At 39.3% G+C, this 11,215-nt stretch overlaps 1 protein-coding gene across 1 annotated transcript; it reads left to right on the forward strand.

Annotated features, from left to right (window-relative positions):
* The first annotated feature begins 2,417 nt into the window (after window positions 1–2,417).
* LOC107102224 (visinin-like protein 1) lies at window positions 2,418–10,543 on the forward strand. The gene is made up of 3 exons (XM_015401437.1): window positions 2,418–2,609; window positions 2,727–2,942; window positions 9,766–10,543. The coding sequence occupies exons 1-3, from the start codon at window positions 2,421–2,423 to the stop codon at window positions 9,961–9,963; spliced, it is 603 nt and encodes a 200-aa protein (XP_015256923.1). The 5' UTR covers window positions 2,418–2,420; the 3' UTR covers window positions 9,964–10,543.
* Window positions 10,544–11,215: the final 672 nt, after the last annotated feature.

The following is an 11,215-nucleotide window of genomic DNA, read 5'->3' on the forward strand; positions in this document are numbered from 1 at the left end:
ACCAAGTGGAAATCAACAGAAAGTAAAGAAAAATGTTGTTTTAGACACCCGTAAAATTGAATTCACTGAAAAAGAATGCCTTCAGTAAACATTCGCTGTGTGTGATTTTAATCTTTCTGTAAATCCAGGTGAAAAACAAAAATCTCAGCAGATACATCAAAGATTAGGTGTGAAAACGAAAAAGGTATTAAAATAAAGAAATAACAAGAGATGGCCCAAGGTAACTCTGGAGGAGCTGCAGAAACAATAAGACATTTGATCTGAAGTGTTTCAAAAATCAAACCATTTAGTTCACCTGAATTCTAAGATTAATTTAACTTTATGATATAACAAATTCCCAATTGCATTTTTAATCTAAAAAAAAAAACTATTAAATAAACCTTACATGTTGAATATTCATTTCTATTAAAACGTTTTTTTTTATTAAAGATTCAGTATAATCTGGTTAATGTATTTAGTACTAATAAAGTACTAATTTGAAAATCATACTAATGAATGTATTTATTTAAAATATATAAAGTTTATTGTTTGAATTGAACACAGGAAACTGTGATTATTTTGCAGTTCAGTTATTATGCAATTCTAACAATAAACCTTATGAATTTAAAATAAATAAACTCATTAATATTAATTAGGAGTACGTATACTTTACTATTTCTAAATATATCAACCAACACATTTTTAATAAATAAGCTATATTAGATGTATATGCATCATGTAATGTTTATTTAATATTATCAATTTTATCACATTTATGTAAAAAACATTTTTTTTAAAGTAAATTAGAGTTTGTTATTAAATAAAATTACATAAATCTTAGAATTTTGGGGGAATTATTTGTGAATGCACTTAATGCAGAAATCACCCAGCAGCTTATCAACATTCCAACACCACTACATACACCAATGAACGCACTCACCACTCCAATGCCTTGCCAAAGAGCCCTGGGGGAGGAATTTGAAATTACAAGATGATTGGTCTTTCAATAAAAACCACAGCAACCCAATGAGCCCGATGAGAACCAGGACTAAACACTCCCTTAGCATCACAAACCCCACGGCGGAAGCATCATCATGCTGAAGGGACTCTTTTCCTCGGCAACTTCAAGGGCGTCAGACTCATCGGGGAGAGAGAGTTCAGTACAGAGCCATGCTGTTGGAGAAGGGGGGCTCAAGCTGTAGGGCATATGAAACTGCTAATCAAATGGCCAAGAACACGACTCACACAAACAAAACACTCCAAGGAGAACAACTGGTGGGTCAATGATTTGCATCTCACTTTAAATGCACCCATGAGAATGGGCCGTGGTGTGCTTGAAGGCAGCAGCAACCAAACAACAGGTTGCTTTAGTTTGAGCCGCCAGGATCCACTAAGACTCCTGGATAGGTGTTGAAATGTTTTTCCGAAAAGTGAGTTTTGTGTTCTGTGTTGTGGTTACAATGACCTGGATAACTGCCCTGCTGTTTGTCTGATAGCAGCAGCTTAAAGAGTTCATGGAGGGAATTAGGAGAATCTGAACAGTTTTAGAGTTCTGCTCATGCAGCAGGTCAGGGTTATTAAAGTGGCCATTTTTGTTCTCACTACTGTCCTCTGCAAGGTCTGCTTGTCTACATTAGCCTACTGCAGCTAAAGTACCAATTAAAAGAAAATAAAGACTGTTCCCCAAATGTTCTTCTAAACATATTATAAATGTTTTGTTCTGCATGAGTAAAAAGTCTCCCAACACTTAATAATGGCAGTGTGGCACTTGATTCAAATCTGGGTTTCAATATTTCTGTGTTTCAGGATTTTTTGAGTTTGTCTAAAAGTGCTGCTCAGTAGTATAAAAATGAACGTTCAGAGCCCTCTAGTGAATTTTTTCTAAAAAAGCAAATAGCTACTTTTTCCTGTCTTATTGGAGACCTTTGGGACACTTAGAGCCCCAATCTGAGTTTACTGTCTTCAGTGAACATGAAGTAAATGAGCCCCTCCCTCCTCAAAAACACAGGGACTCAGATGCAGCAGCTGCAGCCCATGTCTGTAATCAGACAGCAGAGCGACTCTCTTAGTCGCAATGCAGTCACACATGTGCAAAGCTTCCACTGATCCCCCCATTTAAAAATCATAATGGAAATCTGATATTTAGCGTAGACTTTGCTTTAAAACTGTTGCAGTGAAATAGAATAGGCTGCCACAGCATCTCAGAGCAGCGATACTAACGTTTTTTTTGTTTTATTATTTTCTAGACCTAACTTTATAATCTTTATTATGTTTTTCCTTATTAAAATCGGATGGATAATTAATACAATTCTGTGGTGGGACAAACTGAGAAAACACATTTTTTTATACTTGAAATGTACTTTAACAAATTTAGGACTAAGATCATCCCTGACATTAAAAATCAACAATATTTCTGTGCAGCTTTTAGCTGCAATTCATTAATGATTTGTTTCTTCACCAGAGGAATCATGGGAAAGCAAAACAGCAAGCTGACTCCTGAGGTGATGGAGGATCTGGTGAAGAACACAGAGTTTAATGAACACGAGCTGAAACAGTGGTACAAAGGCTTCCTGAAAGACTGCCCCAGCGGCCGGCTGAATCTGGATGAGTTCCAGCAGCTTTATGTCAAGGTTGGCATGCCGCTTAGCTGCCTCTCTCTTATCCACCCAATAAAATGACATCATACCAATCCTGCACTGGTTAACTCACAGCACACCTTTTTATTTTTTATTTTCTTACATGTGCAGTTCTTCCCATATGGCGACGCGTCGAAGTTTGCAGAACATGCCTTCAGGACCTTTGACAAAAACGGAGATGGAACCATCGATTTCCGAGAGTTCATCTGCGCCCTGTCCATCACCTCCCGCGGCAGCTTTGAGCAGAAACTCAACTGGGCGTTCAACATGTATGACCTGGACGGCGACGGCAAAATCACCAGAGTGGAGATGCTGGAGATAATCGAGGTGAGGCGGATTATCGACTCATTAAAGCCTTCACCCATCAGGGGACGACTGGGTTTGGTCTATCAGGCTGCTGCACACCTGCAGATGCTGCAGCATCACAGATGCACTCAAAGACAAAGCCTCGTAGTGACAAAGCTGCAGCTGTATTGGATATCTGCGTGCTATTTTAGGGAACTCAATCAATAAGGGAAATCTAATCTGTGTTGGTGATATCGGAGAATATTGACTAATCCAGCTGGGATAAATATAGTGTGCTTTATTCTAGTCATTCATAATGTGCCTGGAGTTTGTGTTGTAGGTACAGCGCTCTGATAGAAGAAGAAACAGACTACGGTTCATCAGCACCTCGGTATCTGAACCTTTTATTTTAGTTTTTATGTCAGAACTGATTATTTACCAGTACTGATTAACCAGGGCTGCTGTGCTGAAAAAAGATTACGATACTGATATCATAAAAATCTGTTTTTTTTGGAGTAGGCAAGGCAAGTTTATTTATATATATCACATTTCAGCGGTAAGACGATTAAATGTGCTGTAAAGGAAAAAAGAAAAATTAATAGTACATTGCAGTGGCAAAGAAGCAACATTAATAGAGAGTAAAAATGACAGATTAAAATGAAAGGATTATACAAAAAAATTATTAAAAAAAGATAAAATAAAAGCAATTAGTACGAAAATATAACATAAGTTAGACTGGAAGCGTAACTAATAATGTTTAGATTGGATAGTCCAAGGCCACTCTAAATAAATGTGTTTTTAATCTCAATTTAAAGCAAATAAAATTTTTAGAACCTACTAGGATTTTATTCCAGATTAATCGAGCATATGAACTAAACCCTGCCTCTCCATGTTTGGTTCTGGTTCTGCGGAGTAGATTAGAGACAGAAGACGCGATCTCTGGGTGGTTGATACACAATCTGACAATTAGTCTTTACTGTATTTTGGAAATTATCCATTCAGTGATTGATAGACTAACAGAAGTAGTTGAAACTCTTATTCTCCGACCAACAAGAAGCAAATGTAACAATTTTATAAATGAGTTGATAGTTTCAGTGAGGATGCGGGCAGCAGTATTTTGGATCAACTGAGGCTGTCAGGTAGACTTTTTATCCAGACCTGTGACGATGCCATCACCGTAATCAATTCTACTAAAAGATTAATGCATAAGTTGGCTTTTCTAGATCATTCTGAGAAGTTCGTCCATTAATCCTAAAGATGTTCTTTAGGTGACAGAAGGTCAACCTTGTCACTGGCTTTATGTGCCTCTAAAGGTTCAAGTCTGAGTCCATCGTTACACCCAGATTTAGATCCTGGTTAGTGGTTTCTAGCTGTATTAACTGAAGCTGTGTTCCAGCTTTTTAATACTATTTTTTTGTTCCCTAGACTACTACTTCAATTTTTTTTTTTATTCTGCTTCTGTCTCCTTGAAGCCCAGTCGGTCTTAGCAGATGGCCGCTCACACTGAGCCTGGTTCTGCTGGAGGTTTCTTCCTGTTAAAAGGGAGTTTTTCCTCTCCACTGTCGCTATAAGCATGCTTAGTGTGAGCCTTCAAGTCATTGAGACGATGCAATCAACTGGTTTTCCTTAGAAAACGTTAAATCAATTTGACTGTATGATCTGGTAAATTGTAAAGTGCCTTGAGATGACTTGTGTTGGTGCTTTATAAATTAACTGAATTGAATTGAATTCAACCGAAGAATATTGGGGCGCATCCATGTGTTAATTTCTTCTATGCATTTACCCAGTACTTTAATGGGTTAATAGTCACCTGGTGACATTTTAATGTAAAGCTGTGTGTCATCTGCATAGTTATGATAACTTATGCTGTTCTTTATTATAATCAGAGTAAGGGGGAGCATAAAGATATTGAATAAAATAGGCCCTAAGATGGACCCTTGGGGAACGCCACATGTGATTTTTGTGGCCGCTGATGTAAAGTTACCTACTGACACAAAACAGATCCGTGTCCTTTAGGTAGGATTTAAACCAGTCCTGTGCTACCAGAAAGGCTCACACAGTTTTCCAAGCGCTTTAGCAAAACTAAGTGAAAAACAATGTCCAACTATACAGTCTCCAGTTATACAAAGATCATTAAACACCTTCAATACAAAATAATATCAGATGAAAACATAAACTAAACATAAAGCTGAAATGAGATAGTAGAAAGGATAAGTGGTTCACTTTAAAACCTTGATGAAACTAAATCTAAACTTGGAATTATAAATAACTAGCTTTATCTGATAACCAATTAAAAATACAGCAAGAGTGGAACCTCTGATATATAAATAAAATATACATATATTTATATTTAAATATTTTTTTTACTATTTGAAATTTTTCTGCAACATTCAATATCAGTATATTTATTCAGTTATTGAGTAAAAAAAAAATTTCAAAAAATCTCTGCTCCGGCCTGTGTTTGGTAACTCTACTGGTAACGCTTTTAGATTCCATACTTTGTCCCCTTCTTTAGATTGTCCAGATTCCTTGGTTCTTTGCTTTGCTCTTTTCTCTTCAATTCAACCCTCAATTTTCTACAACATTTAGGTCTGAGGATGGTGATAGCCACGGAAGACGGCTCATTTCATGTCATCTGAACCCTTTCTCTGTAGATCAGGGCAGATATTTTGGATTATTTTCCCAATAAAACACCTAATGACCCATTTTCCGTTTACTGGTAGAGCCAATCATGTCAAACCTGCCGGGTTTTCAAACAGCTCACGAGGCCATGGAGTATAAGGCCTCAGTAACCCTGTTCCAGGCTTTTTAAAATTCTTATTTTGAAGAATGTCACCGTCAAGGTAGCCTGTGGGATTTAGTTTAAAAACTTTTATCCACACACTATTGTTGACGTTTCAAATTAAAGAAACAAAAGCATGCCAGAAGCAGTGATAGGCTAAAAATATATATATCCCAAACAGTTGGTGCTCACTTTCAGTTGTTAGCATCCACATCCTGTTTCTGAAGTTTAATAGGAAAAAAAATCTCAAAGCAAAAATACAGTTTTTTATCAAAAGGCTCACTCTTAATTCTGGTTTATACTTTACTTGTCTGCAAGGTCTGCACAGCAATATAGCATAACTTTTACTATCCAAACCCCTGAGCAAAGCTGGATTGTTTTTGCACCGAGGTAAGATACTGACGACACAGTCAGTTCCATGTGGAAAAAGCATTTGGACAGGCTTAGCTGCTATTAGCAAGGATTCCCAAAGATAAACATCTATATACATCTTGATTTGGTCCATAATATCACTATGATCAACAGGTTGTGTACAAGTCTTGGAAAGCAATTACTTTCACTCTCAGGTGACACAAAGACGTCCCCTGAGAGTGTAGATTGAATGTATTTTGCAGTTTTTTGGGATTCAAGCGTCTCCAACAACTCAAACTTAATCCATAGATCCAAGTCTTCCACCTCCGGTTTGATCAAATCCCAACCACCCGGGTCATGTCTTGTCTTCAGTCCCTACTCTCGTCCATTATTGCTCCTTACCTCTTTAAAACACCAGTTATCTTTCCTAAAGAATACTGAATCTGATCCAAACATGTATAATAATATCCGCCCCATTTCTAACTTGTTTCCATTGCCTCCCAACTTCACTCTTATCTAAGTCACCCTAACATCCTGGAGTCTGGATGTTATCCTTGATAACACTCAGTCTCTGACCTCCCATATCAGTAGCATAACCCCTGTGGCGTATTTACATCTACCAAACATCCATTGTCTTCGTCCCTCTCTTTTCCTGCATTCTGCTTCTATTCTTGCCCATATCCTCGCCACCTCACACATCAATGACTTCTTACAATTACTTCTTGGCCTTCCTTAGAAATCCCTCCAGAAGCTTCAGTCGGTCCAGATTTCAGCAGCTCGTTTAATTACCAAAAACATCTCATTCCATCACATCATCCCCGGTCCTGCTGGAGCTTCACCGGCTTCTCGTCAGCTTTAGACTCCAGTTTAAAATCCTCCTGTTCACATGTAAGATCATCCATAAAGTTGCTAACCCATACCTCTCAGATCTTTTTCAGATTGCTTCCCCCTCCCATACCCTTAGGTCTCCTCTTCCATCCACCGTATTAAGCCTTCTGTTCCCCTCATCTCCATGGGAAGCAGAGTTTTCTCCCGCTCTGCTCCAAAACTCTGCAATTCCTGATTCTCATAAAACTGATACTTTACCTCTGTTGATATCGACGTGAAAAATGAATCTGCTGCAGACTGCTTAGCTCTAGTGACTGCTCTGGGCTGTTTTTAATATTGTGTGATGTTGATTATGTATGTTGCACAGTGTCGTTGGATGTTTTGAAAGGGGCTTTAAGTGAATTGCATTATTGTTATTACGATATGTAGTGCAGTGTTGATAACCCCCAAAGAGTCGGCTAGAATATTAGGGTACCGTGGAAAAAGCTGCAGGAAGTATAAAAAGCTGCTAAAGCTGCATCAGCCATTTTCTGTGTGGAACATAGACATGTCAGGCGTAAAACAGCCTTTAGTTTAGTTTGATTTGGCCAACTACCGTATTTTCTGGAATATAGGGCACACCTCATTATAAGCCACCCACAATGTTTTTTTTTAGACTGGAAGTTTACATATATAAGCCCAAACAGGCTATAAGCCGCTGATATCTACTGAACCGTCCCCAACCAAACGTTTTGGTGTAGCTCCACATATAACCACTAGGGCAATGCTAACTCCACTCACCGTCTTGGCTTGCGGCAGTGAGAGCTTCTAAAAATGAGGATTTGCTCTTTATTTTAGTTCTGCAGGAGTTGCACAAAGTCTTTTTCCTTTTTGGCTCGACAGCTTTAATGCGGCAGCTTTAATGCATGTCAAAATGTGCGAATTCAGGAAATTTGTTCTCCGTTGTGCCTGCTGATAGCATGTTCTGACTTTGAATATTGACTTCCAGCCCCTGGTAGTCAGGAAAAATTCACAGAGAAGCCACACCTTTGTTCACAGCATGTGAAAAAAGTAGCAGCTTATAGTGCGGAAAATACAGTAAATGTTTTTGTTTGTGATGGTAGGACAGGGAACAGTTTAGCCTGGATTTAGTCATAAACAAGAAATCAGCCGCTACGCCAAAGCAAACCTGATTACAGCAGTAGAACATTTTACTTTAATTCAATTCAGTTTATTTCTATAGCGCCAATTTACAACACGTCATCTAAAGGCACTTTACAGTTCAACCAGATCATCCAGTCAAATTAATTCAAAGTTTTCTTTCTAAGGAAAACCAGTTGATTGCATCGACTCATTGACTCAAATGCAATCCCTCACACTAAGCATGCTTGTAGCGACAGTGGAGAGGAAAAACTCCCTTTGAACAGGAAGAAACCTCCAGCAGAACCAGGCTCAGTGTGAGCGGCCATCTGCTGCGGCCCACTGGGGTTCAAGGAGACAGAAGCAGAGATACAAAAAGCAGCTGTAAAAGGCGGCCCCGTCTAGGAAACACACAGCCAGGCAGACGAGCTCCGAGCCAGCTCCCATGTCAGAGGATGAAGAGAGCACATCCAGTTAGTCACGGTCAGAGAAACAGGACTACACAGAAAAACAAGCCAAGCTCCAACATCTAGAAACAAAGGTGTTGATGGCAGCAGCACAGCTGATATTTCTCTCCAGGATGGAGTCACAGCCAAACAGGAACAGACCAGATGAAGCTACTCTGAGGAAAAGCAGAGAGAGCAGAAGGTTAGAGATTGAACTAACAGATTCTGCAGAGTGGGAGAATAGAGATAGAATGAAGCAGAATGATGAAAAAGGGGTCCCTATGTCCTCCAGCAGTCTAAGCCTATAGCAGCAGAACTATAGAGATAGCTCAGGATAACCCGAGCCACTCTAACTAGAAGCTTTATCAAAAAGGAAAGTTTTAAGCCTAGTCTTAAAAGTAGACAGGGTGTCTGCCTCACGGACTAAAACTGGTAGTTGGTTCCACAGGAGAGGAGCCTGAGAACTAAAAGATCTGCCTCCCATTCTACTTTTAGAAATTCTAGGAACCACTAGTAAACCTGCAGATTGAGAGCGAAGTGCTCTGTTAGGAACATAAGGAACAATCAGATCTCTGATATCAGATGGAGCTTGGCCATTTAAGGCTTTATATGTGAGAAGGAGGATTTTAAATTCTATTCTGGATTTAACAGGAAGCCAATGAAGAGAAGCCAGGATAGGAGAGATATGATCTCTCTTTAGTTTTGTTTGCAAAAAATGAATAATTAAAGCAACACTTCAAGAATCACAGTTAGCACCATCGATGGTTAGCACATCGTTAGCATGCAAAGATTGTTATGGGGATTTGGAAATATTAAGATGAAACTCGTTCATGCATCTCTGTAAAGCTTTGGGACTTTGTTTTAAATCTTGCACAGCCTTCCTGCATTTCCTCCAGCTGCAAACAAACTTTAGTTTCACATTATATTACTTGTAAAGGGAAACAGAAAGTATGCATTATTATTTAGAAGATCCCAGAATATTTAGTTGATGTCTGAGTGTCAAGAGTGAAATAAGAATAAAAAAATGACTGTTAAAACAAATGTTTCCATATTACTGCAATGAAGGATTAATTAATACATTTTTACCCACTTTTATCAGCAGAAGAACTATATAGACAGATTTCTTAACACAATCAGCAGCTTTTAGGTCTTAAATCAGTCTTTGATTTAAAGGATGAAAGTGTGATGTGGTTCTATGGTTACATCACACCAACTGGTTTAAAAAACTGCACACGTTTATTTGGAGCAACTCTGGACGCTTCTGGAAGCACGTAGGCTTCATTGCATTAGATAACAAAGCACACTCCTCGGCTAATTTCTCACTCCCTCACACCCACAGGCCATCTACAAAATGGTGGGCACGGTGATCATGATGAAGATGAACGAGGACGGCCTGACACCGGAGCAGAGGGTAGACAAGATCTTCAGCAAAATGGATAAGAACAACGACGACCAGATCACGCTGGAGGAGTTCAAGGAGGCGGCGAAGAGCGACCCGTCCATCGTGCTCCTGCTGCAGTGTGACATGCAGAAGTGAAGCGGCCTCGGCCCCCCCTTTCCCCCCCTCCCTGCTTGCACCTCTTTCTCTCTACCCCCCCGTCTCACCCCCCCACTCTGGACAGCAGCACACACGTTTTAATGTCTCATTAAGGTTCTCTGCCATTTCCACGAAGGGGGGAAGAAAAAAAACCCAACATAACGTAAAAGAAAAAGAAAATGCTTGGACTATTTTTCAATGGACTCGCTTCTTGTGGTCGTATGCATGAGAATGTCAAATGCAGAATAATTTTGAAAAATAGCTATAAGATATCACAGATGTTTATTTCCAGACCTGCCAATGTGATTCGTGCACAGTGACCCTGTACATTCTCATCCAACCTTTAGCTTGTATATCAGTGGAGCACTACATTCGGGTTTGTTTCTGCAGTATTTAGACCCCCTACTCCCCCCCTTCCCTCCAGTGTTCACTGCTACAACTACTGTATGCTTTACATAATAGTAACAAAACAATAATTCCTATGATAATTGTAACTGTCTCTAATATCCAGACTTGATGAGCTCTTGGAGAATAGAAAAGGCTCCTGTCTGTTCCAGATGTTCTCACTCAGTGGAACCAAGAAGAGTAGGTTCTTTGCATGCATATATTACGTGTCGGGAAAAAAAATATAAATATATATATAATCTCTTACCTTTTTGCATTTTTAGGTGGCTATAAAAAGACGAAAATTGGAGATTTATTTAGTATTGTTGCATGGGCTGTACAGTATGTGACGCATTAGATCATTAGTTGTCCCCCAGTATGGTGGGAGCATGCCCCCCCACCCCCACCCATCTGAAAAAGCATTCGTGTTTGACACTAGAGTCGTCGGAAAGGTGCTCGCCCTGTAGCCGTGGGTTGAAGAGCTTTCACGTCTACATGCAGCGCCGCGTTGTGGCCCAGTGTGACATGTGGGATGAGCAGAAATGTATTCATGCAGACATGATTTTTTTTTTTTCCTTCCTTTTGATCACATAGTGCTGCTGCCGTTTCAAATGAAAGGTCAAACATCCCCAGCATCAACAGGCGCAGCACTCCAATAATTGGCTTCTTTTTCAGGCTGCTTGGTTTTGATTTAAACTTAAAGAAATAATAATTACAAAAAAAAAAACTTTGACTAACTTACATATCAATATGTTTACAGAAACAAAGCACTGCGAATTGAGTACATTCTTGGCTTTTGGATGCGCTGCAGGGGCGAGCCCTCAAGGCTTAGGGAGCTTATGAGGGTGGCTCCATTTTTTTCAATGCA

This window comes from Cyprinodon variegatus, unplaced genomic scaffold (genome assembly GCF_000732505.1).
Source record: "Cyprinodon variegatus isolate N-32 unplaced genomic scaffold, C_variegatus-1.0 Scaffold1219, whole genome shotgun sequence".
Classification (NCBI taxonomy): domain Eukaryota; kingdom Metazoa; phylum Chordata; class Actinopteri; order Cyprinodontiformes; family Cyprinodontidae; genus Cyprinodon; species Cyprinodon variegatus.